Genomic DNA, 21,563 nt, shown 5'->3' with positions numbered 1-21,563 from the left:
AACACTCCATCTTTATTAAATATTCAATTCCTCAAGGCTGAGACAAAAAACCCAAAGAAATTCAGACCACTTCTCAAAAGAGGCCAATGCCTCCTTTCACCATACATGCATGACTTCTTAGGAACACCTGAACGCTTCCCATTGGGGTCCATCTGTTTTACATAAAGTTAGGGTAATTGGGAATTTGGCCAAGAACACTTCAGTGTAAGAACTCTGTATTATTCCTTCATGACCTTGTTTTCAGCTACATACTGATGGTACTGGGAAGATGATTTCAGATGAAAAGACCTTGATCAAACAGATTGAAGGCAGATGTAGAAGGGCCACATTTATCCTTCTCTGTTCAGACAAGGATGCTTTGCTCCACAAGATCTTCAGTTTCTTAAAAAGAGTTAAAATAGTTAGCAAGTGAGTAGGGATAGCTGGGTTTTCCAGCTGGACTTCTGAGGTTGGGGTCCAATACAATACCTAAACATTAGCAGGGTGAAGGGACAGAGTGTACACTCAGCAAATTTGCTGATGACACAAAACTGCGAGGAGTGGCCGATACACCAGAAGGCTGTGCTGCCATTCAGCAGGCCTGGACAGGCTGGAGAGCTGGGCGGACAGGAACCTCATGAAGTTCAACAAAGGCAAGTGTAGGGTCCTGCACCTTGGGAGGAATAACCCCATGCACCAGAACAGGTTGGGGCCTGACCTGCTGGAAAGCAGCTCTGCAGAGAGGGACCTGGGAGTCCCGGTGAACAAGTTCATCATGAGCCAGCAATGTGCCCTTGTGGCCAAGAAGGCCAATGGCATCCTGGGGTGCATTAGGAAGAGAGTGGCCAGCAGGTCGAGGGAGCTTATCCTCCCCCTCTACACTGCCCTAGTGAGGCCACATCTGGAGTACTGTGTCCTGTTCTGGGCCCCTCAGTCCAAGAAAGACAAGGAACTACTGGAGAGAGTCCAGTGGAGTGCTACAAAGATGATCAGAGGGCTGGAGCATCTCTCGTACGAGGAGAGGCTGAGAGAGCTGGGTCTGTTTAGCCTGGAGAAGAGAAGACTGAGAGGGGATCTTATCAATGCTTACAAATACCTCAGGGGTGGGTGTCAAGAGGATGGGGCCAGACTCTTCCCAGTGGTGCCCAGTGACAGGACAAGGTGCAATGGGCACAAACTGAAACATGGGAAGTTCCATCTGAATATGAGGAAAAACTTCTTTGCTTTGAGGGTGACAGAGCACTGGAACAGGCTGCTCAGGGAGGCTGTGGAGTCTCGTTCTCTGGAGATGTTCAAAATCTGCCTGGACACGACCCTGTGCAACGTGCTGTAGGTGAACCTGCTTTGGCAGGGGGTTGGACTAGATGATCTCCAGAGGTCCCTTCCAACCCTAACCATTCTCTGATTCTGTGAATAGACAGGTCTATTTATTTACTAATCATGTGCTCACCTTCCAAGGGTAATCACCTGAGAAACTGAAAAGACTGGGGGGTTGGGAGGGGTGTGTGTCCTTTTTCTGAGGGTGGGAAGGTTAGGTCAAGTTAATTATCCTCTGCTTTTCTATGTGCCCATCATTAAAAGGAAACTGGGTGTAACATACCATACCATAGATCTTCTATTTGTGAGGACAAGCAGCAAATCCTGGAATCTTGTACCGATTTGTGTTTCCCATAAGCTGTAATTTGATGCAAATTGTTTGCCCAATACCAAAGCAGGCCTCATGTAGCATACTATGCAAAAAGCAGTTCCTGTTTCTATATTGTTTGGCATGTATCCAAAAACATCCAAAGGAAGAATTCAGCTGCCTTAACCACACTGTCTAGTCACCATAACAATTTTTTTTGTTTCTAAAAACCAGACATACCCAAATCCTCTGAACTCACTATTTACGTTAAAACAGTAGCAGCAGTGTATCAACTAGCTGCCTCTACTTACTTTGCCTGTTGACAACTGTAGTCCTGAAAATCTTCCATCTTCTCTTTTAAGCTGCTTCATATAGATGTACTGTCAACACGGCTAGTCAATTTGTCTCTGCTGCTATCTACACAGAGTTAATTTTGCTTCCTCGAAGTATACTGCTCTGAAAAAGGCACAATTTTTCAACTGTGCTGGTATGCTGGAGGGAATAAAAATCATAGCTACTGTGATAAGTGAAAAAGGCTCTTTTCCTTTTTTCAAGTCATGCTATTGCTAGCCAGAATAACATTAAACAAGCAAGACGGTGACTGTTTCACTTTTGGGACACCACAGTACTGTGGGCTACTATTTTAAAGAGTGAAAACCTTGGATTATCACAGGCCTCTGAACTTAAATCCACCATTGCAATGCAGAATGTTGTCAAATTAATACTCTTATACCCTTCCTGACAGCACAAGTCACAAGCTTCAGTTCTGGTAAGGACTGCTGGGACAGGAATACTGCTCAAACCCTCGAACAGTCCCCCTGTGCTGGCTGAAGGCAGTTATTCATCATCCAAAGTTCCCATACAGCATAACAAAGATTTCTTTTCAGAACAGTTTTGACTGTTTACAATATCACTAAAACACTGAGTTCCTTAGAACCTGATATCCTACCTCCCACCTAAAACCTGGTTGCTTTAAGCAGGGTAGATTACATTGTTGTTAGATCACTGCCATAGCATTCAAGTGCAAACACACACAAAAAAAGGGACATGGGCCTCAATGCCCACGTATGCTGAAAAACAAGGAGGAAGGGAAAATATCCTCTTCCTTTCACCATAGTGTGGAAACTCTCCAGAAAGGAATACACAGTTCTGCAGGTTTTTTTCAAATGGACACTGAAGAACAGAAGGACACTGAAAACTGAAAATGTGCACAGCCCTTTTGTTGAAAATTTCTTAAGAAGTGCAGCAACCACAATAAACGATGCCATGTAAGGCCAAGAAAAATCAGTCACAGGGACACAAAAATACCCAGGCCCACCAATCAGTGTACTTTAAGTGTATTTTTTATTTACAGACTGGAGATGCCTAATCAGTTATAAGGTTAGACACCTGATAATTCAGCTTTTTTTTTGTAAAAGTATATAAATATGTACATGAAACTCTATGAAGTAAATATTATTAACTGTGATACTTACAGTAAACATTCACTACTATCCTTATGCTAACAGGCATCTCTTAAAGCTTAAATGCTGATTTCAAGATACCCTCTATAAAATAGCCGCAACTCTACTAAAAGGGCAAAAATTCTGTGCCATAAACAAGCTTTTAAAAGAGACTAGTAAAATGTCTTTGTAATAAAATTTGCCAGGATAAAAATACTGCTTCATCCCACCCCATAAGAAACAAATACCCAAAACAGTTGCAGAACTGCAGGAAGTATTATAAAATTACTTTTTTCTTCTTCTTTACTTTTTTTTTAAATTAAAATATTTTTATTTCAGTATTTTATCACATATTAAAGAAGCTGCAAAAAATGCAGCTTTATTAAATATTATTTACTGTTATACAAAAATCTCACATATGTGTCCATGGGGCTGAAGACATTAGTGGTATTGTATGAGCTATCCCTTTTTCTTATAACTATATACCTTACTTGGAATGATGGAGAGATTTTATAGAAAAGACATTTGACAGCAACCGAAGGAAGGGACTGGAAAATTGTTGGCAGAACAAAGAAAACATGTGAGAGCCTCTGCACCTCCTTGCTTCCTTATTTTAAAAGCACTTCTACTTCAGTATTTTATTTGCCTCTCTGTTGTTCTTCATGTTGGAGATGATTCAGGACATAAAGGACAACTTGATAGCAGAAAATGTACTGATCCTGCAAGGGAAAGGAAATAACAGAACGTGTGAAAAACGCTTGCACCACCTAAGCAATTCACTCTCACCTGCACAGCACTTGATTTCAATACTATTTCTACAATTAAATAAAAAAAACCCACAAAACAAAAAACCCACAGAGGAGAAATATGCAACTTCAACTTAAAACAATTACAGGCACTCCCCTGCCACTAGAGATATATTTTTATATGGGACATTTATCCTTCTTTCACACCCAAACCACCTCAAGCAGAGTAAGTACTTTACATGAAGGCAGCAAGTGAATTTCAAGGTCTTGGATCAACGCCAACTAATACAGAACTCAGGTGACAGTGCAACTTCCCATCTTAATCTCAGTGTGGGGGCTAACACATGTTTTGGGGTGTGAGGTGGGGCTGATAGTTTTGTGGTTTGGTTTTAGTTTTTTGGTTTTTGTTTTTTTTTTAAACTATGATTTGACAACTTCAGATTCAAAGAAAAACTGCAGGTTTTAACACGATCTTGCAAGGTCCATCTCTAAGGTAAAGGTAATTAGCTCTACATCTAGATTATTCCTAAAACATTTATTTAACTTCTGGTTTAATATCTCCCCAAAGGAGATTTCAAGATATCTCTAGTAGTATCAGTGACTCATAGCAGCTACAGTTAGGCCTTCTCTTCAGTTTATAATGCAATTTTTAGCCAAAAAAGCTCAGCTGATTTCCTCTATAACACATGCTTTTGAAGAAGAAAACTCCCAACTTTTTTTTTTTTAAACACAGATCAAAACAGCCCAGCATTTGTAACTGTTAAATATGTACTGCTACTCACTGGTATGCATCTGATTTAATTCTCACAACACAAACGTTGCATTAGAGTGCACAAAGACAATCATTGTGTGCATCACAGAAAGTTTCCTGGCACATCAGAGTTAGAATTCCAGTGTCTTTCCTTTAGTGTATAGCTGGGGAAGCCAGACTCACCTCTGTCTGAACCATCCCATGTCTCTGCAGACGCATCGTGCGCACCAGGTCTGAGATGTCAAACTACCAAAACAAACAGCAAGTTAAACATTCAAAAAAGAGATATATGAATACAAAGGAAACATCCCCAGCATCAAATCAAGGAATCCAACTAGGTAAATTAAATATTTAGTAGTGAAACAAATAACAATTCACTATAGCTATGCATGTCTGGTAGATAACCAGCACATGCTGTCTCTGGGCAATATGGATGTGGCCCTCCTACATCAGACACCCTCTTGTTTTCTTTCTTTGTGCAGGCTCTCTTGCTTACACTTACTGGGAGCTGAATGTGCAGAAAATAGAGCCCCTTGGTCCAACCTAACAAAATGCTTTTTATTTCCCCAGGTCTATAAAGTTCTAGACATTTAGTGGGTGCTTAGAAACCCTGCTGAGCTAAGCATGACATAGCTCATCTTCTCTATAAATTCCCAAAAACATTTGCTACACCAGGCCACTGAAGGACATAAACATAAGGAAGCTAGCACCCTCCTGTGGATCACCCTAGAGAGCATATCCCTGGTTGTGCTTGGAAAGTTAATTTACATACCCTCATCTCCCGCTGAGATGTTTGTACACTAAGTTTTTGACTCAGTTGCCTAAACAGATACTCTGGTTGGCTTCTAGCTGCCCTCCAACAGTTCATGGATCTCTGACCAACCGAGTGCCACAACTCTCAGCCCTAACACCATTTAACACGATAGTTCCAGTGAGTACATCCAGCCAGGGTAAGGCAGGCATTTTAACTTTTCCTTCAATTGCCCGAGTCATCATGGCAACACACTGTTGTTTCCAAGCCATACGCCAGAATTCCTTGCAACATAACCTAGAACGTCTCAAGTGGCACCGAACAATGTTGGATTGCTGAGGTGTCAACAAATAGGACACTTAACAAGATTCCCTGAGCTTACCCAAGAACCAGCAGATGTTAAGAGCTCTCCTTCCACCCCACTGATCATCAACAAAGAAACATTTCACAGGTACTGATGTTTTACACCCTTATTTATGTTATATTAAGACATGGCCAGCATGCTACTCTCAAAAGCATGGCATATTCTTTAAACAATTGAATAGATCAATGGAACACATTTCCTGCAAGTCAAAAGCACAGCTTAGCCCATCCTCTTGGGTACTCACATCGAGATCTCTGCTAATTAACCCTAGAACAACGTCTATACAAATAAGGGTCCCTGATCGTCCAATGCCTGCACTGCAGTGAGTTATGATAGGTCCCGATCTGTGGACATGCCGCATATAGGAGATAAAAGTAAGCAGGTCATCTGGTTGAGAAGGGGTGTCATGGTCAGGCCAGGCAATGAAGTTCAGATGGAAAACGTGCCGTACTTCACCTGTCTGAGGTTTAAAAACAACAATAACAACAAAATGTAACACATGGGAAGAATAAAAAGACAAAAGGTAAGTTCCCAAAGAAAACAGTCTCAGAAGAGAGTGATTTGCACAATGAAGGTGTTCTGTAATTCAATGAAACAAGAGAAACAATGAGCTAAACTGAAAATAACTAGGAAGTAATTGAATAGTATAAGGTTCACTGTGCAGACTGAGCTGATCACACAGAGGAATGAACCAGCCAGACTAAACTATTAGTGAATTTCATATCCCTATATATGCTTCTGTGGCCAAAGGCACCTGGGGAGCCAAAATTTAGAGTCTCATTAGCATAATGAAATAATCTTGTGGCCCAACTGCTTTCTCCTATAAAGTTCACAAAGCAGCACAAGCTACAATGAGGAAGAGTTGCCCAGTAATGATCACTGTGCAAAGAGAAGCAGCCCTGGGTTACCTCTTGATGTAGACATTGTGATTGAAACCAGGCAAGCCAGAAGTATGAGGATAAAAATGCCTACACTCAGAAAAAAATTCTCAGCGTACAGAATTAGATTAACTTACCTGAATCTCTTCTAGCTTCAGCACTCTAATGATAAAGCCCTTCAGTTGCTGGAATCTTACAAGAGCAAGCCGTAGTCTATCATTTATCATGGTGGTTTTATTGAGTACATCTGGCCAGTAACGCTGGCATTTTATCTTTTCTCCTTCAACCTCCTGAGTCATCATGGCAATCACAGTACAGTTTTGCTCCCAAACCATTTGCCAGAAATCTGCTACAGTAGTAGGGAGAGGTCCTTGACACGCAATGTAAATGAACTCTTCATTCCCCACCGGCATGCGAATGAAGCTGGCATTGATGTATCCACCTTCAGTCCCAAGAGGTACTCTAGTGGTATCATCTGCAATCCCCACACAACAAAAATACCTCAATGTGTGCATATAATTAGACCTTCACACAATAGAGATCCTGAGCCTTACACACTCACATAGTACTTGTCTCCACAGGTGCTTCCAGATCTTATTTAAAAAAACCATAAATCACTACAGTACTTGTTTTAGGATAGTAATCATTACTTCTCTTTGAATAAAGAAAAAGATGGTTGGGGAGAAATCTAAATCGGCATACAGGCAGGATATGTGATTTGAACTGCAGCACCCCTGAAACTGAGGTTGAATATTTCTCACTCAGAAGTAACTTTGTCAATTCTCACTTTCCTCCACACATCTCCCACCTAACAAAGAGAATTTTGTTGCAGGTAATTTACTGACAATAGTATATGTGTCTGTTTTTCCAATTTTACATGGGTAAAACTGAAAAAATCTTGTCTGGCTCCATATGTATATCTCATTTAAGGCACAGGATCTGCTGAAACAACTGAAGAATCTGTGAACGTCCATCCCTACCTACTACAGTAGTCCATTGTTCTCCAATCTTAAACTGCTTTATAAATGCTTGCTTTAAATGTATAGAAAATGAGTGGCAGATTTATTTTTTTCCTACTCAGTAGCAAAACTAGGATTGGGAATCAAACCATCCCACTTCTGATCCAATTCCTCTGACCATACAGGTGGTGACAAAATATCAACAGCGAACTTCAGATTAGTTAGGACTTACAAGGAAGTATGTTTTTATATCTGTTCTTTTTCCTATTCTCCTTTGCTTGTCCAATCAAACACTGATCCAAAGGTTTCAGCTCCTGAAGGTTCTGTAAAGAAGCAATTACACATGCATTAGAAAGCGCTGAATGGTAACAAGTGTTAATAGCAGTTATGTAACCAAGTCTTTAACAGACAGAATCATTAAAAAAAAAATCCTAATGCGGATATGCAAAATAATTCAGTCACAGGAAGGAATCTAATTTCACATAGCTAAGAAAATGAAACAAAACAAAACAAAAATATTATCCAGTAAATATTTTATCTCATTCTCCAAAAAAAAAAAAAAAAAAAAAAGATGTGTAACATGGTTAACTTAAGACTTTGGAAAGGCTCTTTTCACATTCTGCTTCTAGATTTCAAAGCCTTTATTTACCTTGTCTATGCCTGTTAACGTCATATTCACTTGGTAATTTACCAGAAGTAAGAAGGATGTAAACACTTTTGAATTGAATTACCCGTTCAAACTAATCTTATCTCTCAGCAGCTAGTGGGGGGGAAGGGAGAGAAGTCTTTAGTAAAAGAAGTCTTTTCATCCCTTTAGAGCCGCAAATTAAAGAGCTGTGGTATTTTAAGGCAGCAATGAAACAGCCATTCTATTTCTGTTTCATACTAGAAAAAAGGACTTCAAAGGACAAACAGTGACTCACTTCAATCTCTTTAGAAGGGACTCCCTGTTCCAGCAATCCACGCAACATCCTGATCACTGACTTCAATTTGGCTCCTGAGTACTTGCCTCCAGGGAGCACATTCACAGTAGGGAGTGCAGAGATCTCTTCATTTGTCACTAAAGGGAAATCTAACAGAAAAACGTGACTCATTGATAGAAATACAAATAACTAAATAGCTAAAACTAGGGAAACAAACTGTAATGCAATGTTGGATTTCCTTGTTGCTGTTCACCACTGTACTACCTGCTTTCTCTAGAAAAGGTGCCTCCATGCACCAGAATACACAGATGTCCTCTCAGTTTGACAGGCAAAACCAAATTAACTAACAAAACCAGTATGACGCCGAATCGGCTTTGATGAATCCAGGAACCAAAGGGAGTATTTTCCTGAACTTCCAATAAATACACTGAAACAAACTTCAAATACATTTTTAATATGAGTTCTTCACACAATAACCTACAGAATTGATGAATGCACACAGGGGTGAATTCAGAACTCTCCACTTAAACATCACAGCTTGTGACTTTGTTTTTAGCACTTATACTCAACATGTCTTTCAAATGGTAATCGTAAGATGTGTTAAATAAATTTTTTTTCCAATAAAGCTTGCATTCTATCAGGCCTTCAGTGTTTCTCTGAAGCACAACAAAATTGATAAACCAAGAGCCCCTCTGGTATTGCAATTAAAAGTGTCTTAAATCTAGTGAATTAGTCTACAGGTTTACACAGATTATCCTTTTTTTCTTTTAATGAATGCAGACAAAAGGCTGCTGTATATGAATTTCAGGAACTGACATTTCTAATGCTATCTCAGAAAGTAAAGACTAGATTCTGTCAAATGCATCAAATTGAGTAGTGTTTCATTCTGACACGTTAAGCAGCAGTGGAAGAACGAGAGTCAAGACAAAGAAAAAATATTGCCTAATTTGAGCATGGAGTAGCCAGTATGTGAAGTACATAATATATCAATCTGATCACGTTAAACATCTATATTGTTACAGCCTTTGTCAGATAGATACTATGGAAGAAAGCATCTCAGCTGGTTTAAAATCTACTACAACTACAGGCCCAACATTGCCAATACTTGTTCCTATTAACTCTCGCACATTTATTACACAAAGCTGTAAATTTCCTTTCCAGTGGGTTGCTGAGTTGTTAGATTTCCTATTATACCTGTCATTACACCCTCAAAACATATCCAAGACATTTTAAAATTCACTTTTGACATTTTGTCTATTTAGCGTGATCCTCAGTTTTCCACTGACTGTTAAAGCTCTTGCCTTTATTTACACGTTCCTGGCTGATGGATTCAATTGGCAGTTCATCACTTCCCCACGTGATTTCATCTTCATCTGCTTGGCTCAAGGGAGGTTGTGGAGGACATCTGTAAGAGGACAAGGTATGGAAGTAAGAAAGAACACCTAGGAATAACCAACACATTCGCAATCTAATAAAAAATCGCCAGAAAGTAATTTATAGCTACAAGTATTTCTGGACTGGATCCATACCAGTAATCTCAAAAAAACCCACTGTTTTTTTTTTCCTTTCCAGCTGAAAAAGAGCCAGAAAGACATGAATCTAGTAATAACCATCACTGCAATTATTTTTCAAAGGCTAAGCAGTCAAATAACATCCAATAGCAGATTTGTACCATTCACGTAATTCATTACCTATATTCTAGAACACCTACTTTCAATTGCAAGTTTTCAACCTTTTTTGAAGATGATGATAAACCTATTAAGTATTTTAGGTCATAATGTTGCTGCTTGTGCCAAGTCTCAACCCAAAAACTTCCCAGAAACTTAATCAAACATAAAAAGAAGTATATACACTTTGACTGAAACTTCACTTAGACTGTCCAAGGACTAAAATGATTTCACACAGAAAAACAATCTTGGGAATTTCCAAGATTCAAGGTGGCTCGAAAGGACAGCTAGTAACTTTGCCAGGCATATCCTTAGTTTTCCATGTAAAAAAAATAAGCCCCAAGCACCCAAATGGGAACAGATGGACCAGTAGAACTATACAGTTTAGTTTCTGTGCTCTAAATGAAGTAGTAACATTAATGAAGCTTGTAAAGATTCAAACTGAAGACAGCATTGTTGGAATGTTTTCTTCACATGCAAGTACCAAATTGTTAGTACAACGCAAATTAAGTTATTTGAAGCCATGTGAACATAGCCCAGTTACTTGTTATAACCACATATCAAAGGAATAAATAAAACTAGGGCATAGTAAACCACATAAAGCTGACTAGTATTCAGGCAAATTATAACCTTTTAAATAACAAGAATAGACAGACAGCAACTCAACAAGACATTGCACAGATATTTTATTGGTTCGGTTTGGTTTGGGGCTGGTGTTTTTTTGTTGTTTCGCTTGTTTCTGTTGTGTTTTTTTCTTTTTTCCTCCCCTCCCGCCCCCTTCCTCATTATAACACCTCCCTCTTCAGAGTTTCAGACTTCACAGGTTTGCTTTCAAGCAACAATAGTAAAAAAAATCTTACCTTTCTTGCACAGCTTTTACTTCACAATAGTCTTCACAACCATTTACGTGTGTTGGCTAGTGGAAGAAATATTTCAAAACACATTAAAGAACATAGTTATAATACTCACTCACTGCAAATTTTAAACAATTAACAGCTACAAGGACTATTTCTGAAGGGTACTAAGTTCAAAGCAGCACATAATGACAGACTTTCCTCTTTTAGACATGTCATTAACCCAAAATGACAGAGGACGAGAACGCTGAACACTTGGGAAAGAGGCTCTACTGTAACAAGGCCAAAAAGCTAACTTAAAATCATTCCTGACTCACAGCAGCAGTAGAGCCATCTAAATTTTCTCCAGTTGACTTTTTTTGTTTCTAATACTTAAAAACCCTTTTTGAGGTAAGTTTGATAGCGGAAACTTCTGCCTCCTGTCAAGCCACCATTCCTATATAGAACAGAACAGGGCTTTACCTCTAAATGACAGGTATATATATATATACGCCTTCCTCAACAGATGATGAAGACTCAGCAGAGAAGCATTTCGATCCTCCTTTCCAGAAAAACTCTACAAAACCATTTATACGTGTTAGGCCAGCTTGCAAGTTTCCACTGCCATACTCAAAGACTTTTACTTGTGGATCTCCTAGAGCACACTGACACAGAGCCAGATTCCTGAGATTTGGCTCTCAGCTCTGTTAACTGGACAGAAAGCTGCAACAGTCAGGATGTGCTGGATAGACAGGGTTCTGCTGGTTTGAAATATGAGACAAAACCTGGGCATCTACTGACTGATGTAAAACAGGACATGCAATAACGTAGCATAAACCACATATAGAAGTTAGTTCAAGTTAATGAACATATCTTAGCAAAAAGTAGGAGGAAAAGAAATCTCAAATTTACATTTTGGACAGTTAAGTCCACACCGCATTCATTGTGACTGCTTCCCTTTTTTGAGCAGGAACCAAGGAAATCTTTTAGATTAAATGCCTGAAATAACATTAACAAGGTAGTTTATTATTGCCCTTTTTGCAAAAAAAGCTGTTGGGCTTTATATCAGAAACAGTGTAAAATAACTCTCTGCTTTGTTCTCTTATATAATTAATTTATGATAGAATAATCATACATTGTTTCAAACATAAATGTTTGTACACCATTTACAGTTACTACCGGCAAAGATGTTTTCATTTAAAAGATACATAAAGTTATTTCCACAAGTTCTATGCCAATAAGGAAAATAATAAATTGAAAGAGCGTCTGAGAAAGCAAAATCAGCAGACAAATGTCTGCCAGCTTCTTGCCATCCCACCTCTGAAAAATCTTCAGGTAAAGATGACCCATCACAGTCTGTGTCTTCAGACTTATCTTCTGCCAGCTTTCCATTCATCTCTACTGGAACAGGAAAATCGGGAGATACAGCATAAACACACCAAAAGATGCCCAGGAATCACCTTTTCACAGATGTCAATCCTGTTACCCCTGTCTGGCACAACACAGGGAATACAGGTGCCAGAATAACCAAGAAACATCATTTAAGTCCCTTTGCTACCACTGTGTTGGAAAAGAGGTCTTACTGTATAGGATAATCAGACTTTAGGCTTCTTTCTTTTTTAACTGGAACAGCTGTCATTACATGTGAGGTCGTTTGCATAGCTAACAGAATATCTGTGCCACAGCATAATGGATGGACAGGCTAGTGCTAGTAAGTTAACAGATTCCCACATCAATAGTGTTTCTGCAATTCAGTTACATTTAGACCAGCAGTAGGTCTAAACCAGGATTCTACTTGCTCTTTGTATTAACAAGACCTAATTAAGATGTGCAGGATAAAAATCTGACTTGTATCTGTCTGCTACAGTAGTTCCCTGCTGCCATATCTTATGGATTCAATTAATCTTCAGTTGCAAAGGCCAAATCCTAGCTACAAGACATTGGAAGTAGTGGAGTTCCAATGATGTTCCTCAGCTGAAGCACAGCCAGAACCTCAGCATTCCCTGATTTCTAAAGTAACTATCAATGACAATAACCCAATGAACTTAAAGAGCAGCAAAAGAGCTGAAATAATTATAGTTTTTGAAGGTATACCTTGAGTTCTAGAAGGAACCTCTACAGGATAGCAAGCATCTTGCTTGAACTTTTGGAGCATACATACATAGTATAACACCACAAAGTAACTACAAATCCTACTCCATGCTAAATTTCAGTTAATAACAACTGGAACTCAGGAGATGGAATGAAGGAAAAGAAAGGTACACACAGAAGCGGTTACTGAAAAAAAATAGTTTTTCTAAAAGAGACAAAGCAGGCTGGCAAATTGTTTGGTTTTGAGAGACCTCAACACACTTCCAAGTTGTGCAATCTGCAATCATGAAATGTTGAAAAGCTTCAGCATTTCAACATGACTGTACCTGCAGAACCAGGTACCTAAACAACATGAACTCCACTCAATAGACAACTCCAGAACAGGAATAATTTTCCCAGATTACTTAAAGCAAAATCCAGATTTATCAAACCAGAACTTGGCTTATTAAAATGCATCTGAAGTTCACTGCAATCAGCAACCATTTGTCTGTGTTCTACCTGGGAAACTTTCAGTTCACACGTCAATTCAATGTCAACTCTCCCTTTTGCTAAATCAAACGCTTACTTGGTACCTTGTTTCAGGAAGCATTTTGTTGTTAATGATATGCTTTTTTAATGGCTCATGTTACCTGGCAGGTGATCTTCTGATGCGGCCTTCTTGAGATGTAGAAGACTCTGAGCCTCTGAAGTTGCATTATTACGATTTAAGAGGTTCTGGGCTTCCTCATCTACGACATCCAACAGATACTGGACAACTTCATTGTGATCATCCTCATCATAATACTCATCATCTGGAACCTCTGTTTCTAAAGAGAAATAGTATAAAATGACAAGTTTTCCCAATATAGAATGTTTTTTGGGGAAAAAATTAGGCACAGACACCGTGGCATTATTTCTAGCTGGTACCATGGCTTTTCTTCATTTCTCTCTAACACAGAATCCAAGTTCCATAAATCTGCTTCCAGCATCAACTAATTCCTCTAAAGCAGAGCACACGACTTGGAGATGATCTTCCAAAATGGACTGCCAGGCTAACATTGACTTATTTCAGCCTATTCAACAATGCCTTGGTTCTCTTGTACTTGTGCACTAAAGATTGAATAATGCTGTCCCCCATCTCACCTCCTCTTACCTGATTTGCCACTGTGTTTAGAAAAATCTGACATCTGATTGGTAAAGCTGAGGGAAGGTGCATCTCCACATCCTGAGAGATTCATTAGTCCTTTTGTGTGCTGCATATTGTTTTCTGTATTTGCCTGAGAAGGTCCTAGGATGCCATTGCCATTTATCTAAGAAAGGACAGGACAGTACAAATTAACTCTTAAAGGGTCTGGCAGTTTGTTGAAGCAGCAAACAACCTTTAAAAGTTCACCGCTCTATTTAGCAACAAATAAAAAACCCTGTCCATATGGTATTCTCATCTGAGAGCTGGGTGACGAGTGGGCAGCTTTTAGGTGTGTCAGAAGTTTCACATGAAAAAAGCAAATAAAAAAAATTTTAAAGCAACTAAGAAAAAAATCACGTGACATTGAAGAAGTAACTACTACAATAAAACTTATGCAGTCTTCAATACTTTTGGTCCCACAACGCACCATTTCTCCAAAGAAACAAAGGGAGAAAAGAGAAAGAAAACCATCTAGTAAATGCTACATGCAAGCATCTGCAGAAGCTGCGAACAGAATAGAGTTTTCTGGATCATAGCCTTGCATCCTTCTCATAAGACCATTTGTCTTTCGATAAAGCAGTCCCAAATAAAGAGAAGATCAATTCAAAAAACTTGCATATTTATTATGATCACTGCTTATTCGCATCAATTGACAATAGTGGGTTTGCAGACTTTCATTAATGGATTAATTTATTTATTTAAAAAATGCGTGTAAATTAGATTCTTTTCCCTGGTTAATTACAATAGGCACAAGAGAGGAATATTTACCTTGGGCCCATATGCATCAGTTGTCTTCTCTGTTTTATCACAGGGATCACCACAGGAACAGCCTAAACAAAAATGGGAAACAACAACAACTTTACAGTACCTTTTCACAGAAATTAAATTAGCTCCCATCAATTATTTTTTATAAAAGAAACAAGCTACTTAATATTATGGTATGAAATGAATAACATTTCTGCCCGCCTGGTTACTGGGTATCACCAAACTCAGTACTATACTTTATAATGGCTTTTTGAATGTTCCGTTCAATGAGATCAGAAAGCGTGAATGCTAACACAAGTAACCAACTCTAAACAAAGAGAAATGTTGATAAATAGCTTAACAACATACAGTGGCAACATGCACCTTTGGGAAACAGGGCATGATTCCCTTTCCCTTGAAATGTACAAAATACAACCCCGCAATCACCTGTGACTTTTTCTTTTTTTAAACATCATCTTGTTCAATGGTACCTTTCTCTTCTTGGTAAAGAAAAGAGTGATATTATGATATCAGAGACCACCACCTGTATCCTAGGCAGCCTATTACTAGTATAATAAATGAGACAAAGTGGAACCAGTAGATGCTATACACCTAGCCACTAGTGAAGTTCTTGATTTTCATACACATTACGCTTTTACAAACCAAGAAACTTGTAGATGAAATAACTGGAGGCTAAGAGTAACCTCATATCTTGTTGTGAAACTATGCATGACAAGCCATCTACAGGAAGGAGTTTTAAGTGGGGTCTTCCAAGATTTGGTTACAGGCCTTGTTCCTAATGAATATCTTGACTAAGATCTTGAAACAAAACATGTAGCGTACTTGGAAAATACGTGAGCAACACTTACAGTTTAGTGTTGCAATAATTTCATAAGGCAAGATCAACACTCAAAGTTATCTTGATACATTAAAGAAAGCATGAAAAACAAGACTATGATGAATCAAGACAAATGCAAAATGCCACATTTCAAAGAAAAAGCAAATGCTTAAGATGGCAAGTAACTGCATAAGCAGCTGCTCTGCACGGAAGCAAATGTAGGTGGTAAAGAATCCTGCATCTAAGTGAGTGAACAAGGAACTATTTAGCAAAAGGAAGTTAATCTCACTCAGGATGTGTTAACAGGAATGCTGTCTACACAACCCTGGAAATTATTCTTCCTGTCTGCTTGGCACTGGTGAGCCTCACCCAATGGCATGTGTGTGACCAGAAGCACCACACTTGAAGAGGAAAACCACGAGACGTAAACAAACTGGAGTGGAGCAATAAAATAAATTTGGGCTCCTTTGGTCTTGAAAAAAAGAAGATCAATGAGAGACCTGAAGCCCTTTCAAATACAACAAAATGGGTATTTTTATGCCTGGTCAGAGGAAACAACAACAACATTATTATTATTAACAATTATGATGATGATAATCAATTGATTGTTTTTTTTTAACTCCTTGAAAGACTTAGACTTGACATTAGAAAGAATTTCTAAACTACAAGAGAAATGGAATCATAAAGAGACTATTGTTGAATCTCTTTTCATGAAGCTTTTAAAAGAAAGATCAAGCAAACACTTGTTGGAGCTGATCTCAGTAAGTGGAGTTCTAGTGCAGCCACTGGACTAGGATGGTATTTTAAGGCCCGTATCAGTTCCTTTGTTTTTATGAAGACATGCATTTCACTTGCAATAAGTACGCATGCAAATCTTACCATTAGCTTTCATTGGCCATGGATTTGAGCTATCGAGGCTTTTGGATTTTGGAAGAACTGCATGACCATCTCTGTGAAAAGAAATGTTTATAGAAATTTTTATTAAAAAAATAAATCACGGTAATCATCAGATATTGATGTAAATATGTACTATTAGTAAAACCGCTAATCATGCTTTCTATTACAACAGTTTTGGCATACTTAAAATATTCAATCAGAGAGATTAAGCACTGGTAGTGAGGTTAGCTCCTACTTCAGGGAACACCAAAGAATTTGTTAGAGCTGGACTTTCCTTCTAGATTCTGACATAAAGATTCGACCTTGCAGCCTCAGGACTTTGCAACTCCTTCCACTTCTGAGATAAAAAAGAGTGGGAAGGAGACAGGGAGAGAGTAAGCAAAGAACAGCAGGCATGGCTGGAAGTCTTCAAAAACGAAGTAAATGTTTCAGTCCCAGGTAAATATTAAAATAGGGTAACCTGGAGAGTTTTTTAGACTGCTGTACTGCCATAAAAGAAGCAGCAAGGATCAGTGAAAATACAGTGGCACACTAGGATCTGTGCCATAGGGTTTTGACATTCACCAGTGTGCTGGGATGTCCATGTGACAGTAGAACTATTTAAGCATGAAACATTTTATCTCCTTTTTATGATTATAGAACCCTCAGCACAGTTTTTAAAAAAAGGAGTAATTGTATTTAAATAATCTGTGTCATATTCTGAAAATGGTATTTTGAACACTTGCACTTCATAGCTGGACACAGCCTTGTCTTCCTAAGAAACAGAAAGCACAGCAAGTACTAAGTACCCTCCTGCTCCACTGAAGCACAACAACTGCGACTATACAGACCCTTTTTGTGGCGTGAGACCTCAGTAACACGCTACCTAGTACCACTCTAGTGAATTAGCTGTCATATCAGGAACATGTTTTACCCATATACTCATACAATCATGTGAGAAAAACAAAAAGCACAGGGAAGCATTTGCTTCCAAAACATACCTGGTCGCCTTGAGCACTACTTTCGGAAGGTGTGTTTCCAGCATTCTTTTGGCTTCTTTCAGAGTCATTCCCTGTGTGCTTACTCCATTAATGTAATGGATAATATCTAGTGCATGGAGACTCTCCTCTCTGTCCGCAACCGATTTGGGGAGAATATCACTAATATACACGACTTGGTAAAGGCTGTCATGACCTCCTGCCAACAACAAACCTTTGCACAAAAAAGGGAAAAAAAAAAAATCACGTTCTTTCTTTGTAAATGAAGGGAAAAGTTTTGCTTTAAAGCAAAAAGCAGTATACTTCTGTGTTACCTAGCTCCTCCTTATGGCATGTTAGTGTAATATCAGGCAGTAAATGAGGCAACAGCAGCATCTTAGGTAACTCCAAAACACGCCCTAGCACTAATCTGACAGTCTTCGGGGCAGCGCGGAGAAAGTTTACTGCATCGGTATGACTCATGTTAGTGACATCAATGTCATTAACCTGCGAAAATAAAAGCAACAGAGATCTCCTCGTTAGGTTCCAAGTAAAACAGTTAGAGTTACTGCGGAAACATTTATTACTGTTCCTATTGTTGACATCTGACATTAAAGGACAAAACAATAGATGCTTTATCAACAACAGTTGCAGTTCATCATACTTACCCAAGGAGACAGAACACATAAATGCAACTGAACTTTCCCAAGTGAAGAAACAAGTTTACAGGCCAAATTTCAAAATACTAAACGATCTGAAGAGGAATATTATTTTACTGTTCCTATTTAAAAAATTGGAATGCTATAACTGCATAGGCCAACACCTGAAAGTCTGACTCACAACCTAATCCAATTTGTCTTGTATTTGTCCAACTTTATTAACGTTTAATAGTATTCAGCAGTGCTTCAGTGTCCTGATCTAGCAATGACTCACACACGTGCTCCGTGTTATGCACTTTGTCACTATTGCCCACAGTCCCTGTAAGCCTAAATGCAAGTTTTCAGTCGATCAGAAACTAATACTGTGAGGGAGAGAATGCCATCCAGAGGGACCTGGACAAGCTCAAGAAGTGGGCCCACGTGAACCTCATGGGGTTCAACAAGGCCAAGTGCAAGGTCCTGCACCTGGGTCAGGGCAACACCTGGTATCAATACAGGCTAGGGGAGGAAGGGATTGAGAGCAACCCTGAGGAGAACAACTTCGGGGTAGTGGTGGATGAAAAGCTGGACACAAACCAACAATGTGTGCTCACAGCCCAGAAAGCCAACCGTATCCTGGGCTGCATCAAAAGATGTGTGGCCAGCAGGTGGAGGGAGGTGATTCTGCCCCTCTACTCTGCTCTGGCGAGACCCCACCTGAAGTACTGCATCCAGCTCTGGAGTCCTCAGCGCAGGAAAGACAGGAACGTGTTGGAGCAGGTCCAGAAGAGGGCCACAAAAATGAACAGAGGGATAGAACACCTCTCCTATGAAGAAGGGCTGAGAGAGTTGGGGTTGTTTGGCCCAAGGAGTAGGCTCCGGGAAGACCTTATTGCAGCCTTTCAATACTTAAAGGGGGCTTATAAGGAAGCTGGGGGCAAACTTTTTAGTAGGGCCTGTAGCGATAGGACAAGGGGTAATGGCTTTAAATAAAAGAGGGTAGATTCAGACTAGATATAAGGAAGAAGTTTTTTATGATGAGGGTGGTGAAACACTGGAACAGGTTGCCCAGAGAGGTGATGGATGCCCCATCCCTGGAAACATTCAAGGTCAGGTTGGATGGGGCTCTGAGCAACCTGATTCAGTTGAAGATGTCCCTGCTCATTGCAGGGGGGCTGGACTAGGTGACCTCTACAGGTCCCTTCCAACCCAAACTATTTCATGATTCTATGATGAACATCTGTGCTACACATTATGTACCTGGTAAACTCTTCTACAGCAAATCTCTTAAAATTTATTTCCTAACAATATGCTAGCCATAGATGTATTTGACCAACAACTCCTCCACAAATCTGAGCAACCATCTTATTCAATCAATGAATGCTTTTCTCTTTAAACCCTTTTTTGCCATCGTGAATAGTGGTAGCACACATGCCTAGCTATGAGACACATCATAACTCTCTTCAGAAATCTTCTCACGTTTTCATACTTGTATTTCTTTTCTCTAAGTGCTATCAAATTATGCCTCTCAGAAGGTGCATGCCTTTGTTCCTTAACCACATGTACTTTGGCCAGAACAGAGTTAGCTTTTTTTTTTTTAAACACACAAAGTTGTCCTTTTCATGCAATCCCTGTAACTAAAAACATTAATTCTCTCACTTTTATTAGTCGGTCTCCAGGTCGTAGTCTCCCATCACTTTTGGCAGGATCCTGAACAATGTCATGAATGTAGCATCCAACATTATCGTTACCTTTGGTCACTGTAAAACCCAGACTACCCTTTTCTGACTTTGTCATAGTGACTCGGAGTTCTGCTTCCTAAGGGAAGAAAATAGCGTTTTACAACACAGACAAAGAGATGCAATTTGAATGCTTTACTGAATTTAAGATGGTTAGAAATAGACAACTGGTTTACCTATTGTTTTAAGCGGAACACAAGCCTGGACAGTACCAAGATATGTCTTAGCAGGCTCAGCTTAGCTGCTTCAAGTAAGCACTTCTAATGAATTCAGATGGACTACTGTTTTGCATGGAGCTAACCTTGGGCCAAAGGCCTATGATCTAAACAAAACTGTGAAGGCAAATGCCAAAACTGACACCTTATTTTACCCTCAACTAGCTCCCATATACAAAAAAGGCTCTGTATTTTTCAAATAAGACAACACATCAAGAATTATGCAACTGAAGAAAGTAGGTGAACATATTTTCCTACAATGAGATACAATACCATAGCTTAACTTGGAACTGAAGACATGGACATGTTTTGCCTATTTTAATTTGCTTGAATTTTGATTTGAAAGATACAGATCTGCTTCATTTGCATAGAAACTCACAGAACACCAGGAAGGGTTGAGAAAAACTTCTGAAGAAGGGACTAAGAAAAGGACAGTTTGATTCTTCTCAAAATGGAGTATGGGCTCAATAGCTTCTTAACCTGAAAGACCCTCACATTTGAGACATCTCAAGTCACTCCAAATACCATGGCTAAAACAACTTCCAGTTGGCCACAGCAGTAGGTACATTTATGCTACTGAAAGACAGAAATAGTAAATTACTGGCTCATATTCTTCAGCATTTTTTTCCAGCTGGCTGAGTAATGAATCCATTCCTTCCAGGTGCGGAGTCAGCTCAGAAGCAGAAGCATAACAGTCATTTATTAAAATGGATGTGGTAACATCAGGAACAGTTCTACAGGTTGGGATCAATGGAAAATCCAATGGTAGGTTACTACAGATAAACAAGCAAAAAACAAGGATCAGCTTGTGCAACATGGCTGTCACCCATAAATGAATATATGGGCCAATATTGACTTTATGCAGATCTAAAAAGCAAAACAAAAAAAGTATTTCTATGAATAGGCCCAATAAACTATTTTTGTAAACACCTTCTGCAATATTACGAGGATCATTATAAACAGCATACCTGTCCTCAACCTCTGACTTGCTAGGAGTGTCCTGATCAGAATACGAGATCGTGCGAATAGCCTCCTCCTGACCACCGTGTGCCTCATACGGACTATGTGCCTGTGTCATAGCTTCATCTGAAGTTTGGTATAGCGTAGAACTCCAGCCAAGGCCCACCTGCTCTGGCAAGTCTATCACCTCCTCATCACCACTCCTGCTGCTGTCACTGTAGCTGTCTCTTCTAGAGGGAGATTTTAGCCTTTTCTTGCTCAGATCAGTAGTTTCATTTTCATCTGAGCTGTCACCTTGTTCTCCATTTGATGGACCAGAAACTTCTCTGCTGATATCTGGAAATACTTGTTGGGGTGAATGGATGGGAGTCTACAGACAGCAAGGACATTTAATTAATCAAAC

The 21,563-nt window shown here is 39.3% G+C and overlaps 1 protein-coding gene across 1 annotated transcript in view; it reads right to left on the bottom strand.

Moving 5' to 3' along the window:
* Positions 1 to 3,039: 3,039 nt before the first annotated feature.
* The window catches only part of PTPN13 (protein tyrosine phosphatase non-receptor type 13), a 127,459-nt gene continuing 108,935 nt past the window's right edge, over positions 3,040 to 21,563 (bottom strand). Inside the window, exons 32-49 of the mRNA XM_068403265.1 lie at positions 21,169 to 21,530; positions 20,802 to 20,973; positions 19,906 to 20,064; positions 17,944 to 18,115; positions 17,633 to 17,843; positions 16,635 to 16,705; positions 14,942 to 15,003; positions 14,141 to 14,297; positions 13,638 to 13,814; positions 12,236 to 12,318; positions 10,945 to 11,000; positions 9,719 to 9,822; positions 8,418 to 8,566; positions 7,727 to 7,817; positions 6,673 to 7,010; positions 5,902 to 6,117; positions 4,726 to 4,788; positions 3,040 to 3,764 (exon numbers count right to left, since the gene is read on the bottom strand). Coding sequence (XP_068259366.1) covers positions 3,684 to 3,764; positions 4,726 to 4,788; positions 5,902 to 6,117; positions 6,673 to 7,010; positions 7,727 to 7,817; positions 8,418 to 8,566; positions 9,719 to 9,822; positions 10,945 to 11,000; positions 12,236 to 12,318; positions 13,638 to 13,814; positions 14,141 to 14,297; positions 14,942 to 15,003; positions 16,635 to 16,705; positions 17,633 to 17,843; positions 17,944 to 18,115; positions 19,906 to 20,064; positions 20,802 to 20,973; positions 21,169 to 21,530 — 2,724 coding nt within the window. The 3' untranslated portion in view covers positions 3,040 to 3,683. The remainder of the gene's footprint in view (positions 3,765 to 4,725; positions 4,789 to 5,901; positions 6,118 to 6,672; positions 7,011 to 7,726; positions 7,818 to 8,417; positions 8,567 to 9,718; positions 9,823 to 10,944; positions 11,001 to 12,235; positions 12,319 to 13,637; positions 13,815 to 14,140; positions 14,298 to 14,941; positions 15,004 to 16,634; positions 16,706 to 17,632; positions 17,844 to 17,943; positions 18,116 to 19,905; positions 20,065 to 20,801; positions 20,974 to 21,168; positions 21,531 to 21,563) is intronic.

The sequence above is a fragment of the Nyctibius grandis genome, chromosome 6, assembly GCF_013368605.1.
Source record: "Nyctibius grandis isolate bNycGra1 chromosome 6, bNycGra1.pri, whole genome shotgun sequence".
Lineage (NCBI taxonomy): Eukaryota > Metazoa > Chordata > Aves > Nyctibiiformes > Nyctibiidae > Nyctibius > Nyctibius grandis.
This window is presented reverse-complemented; position numbering and strand designations above follow the sequence as displayed.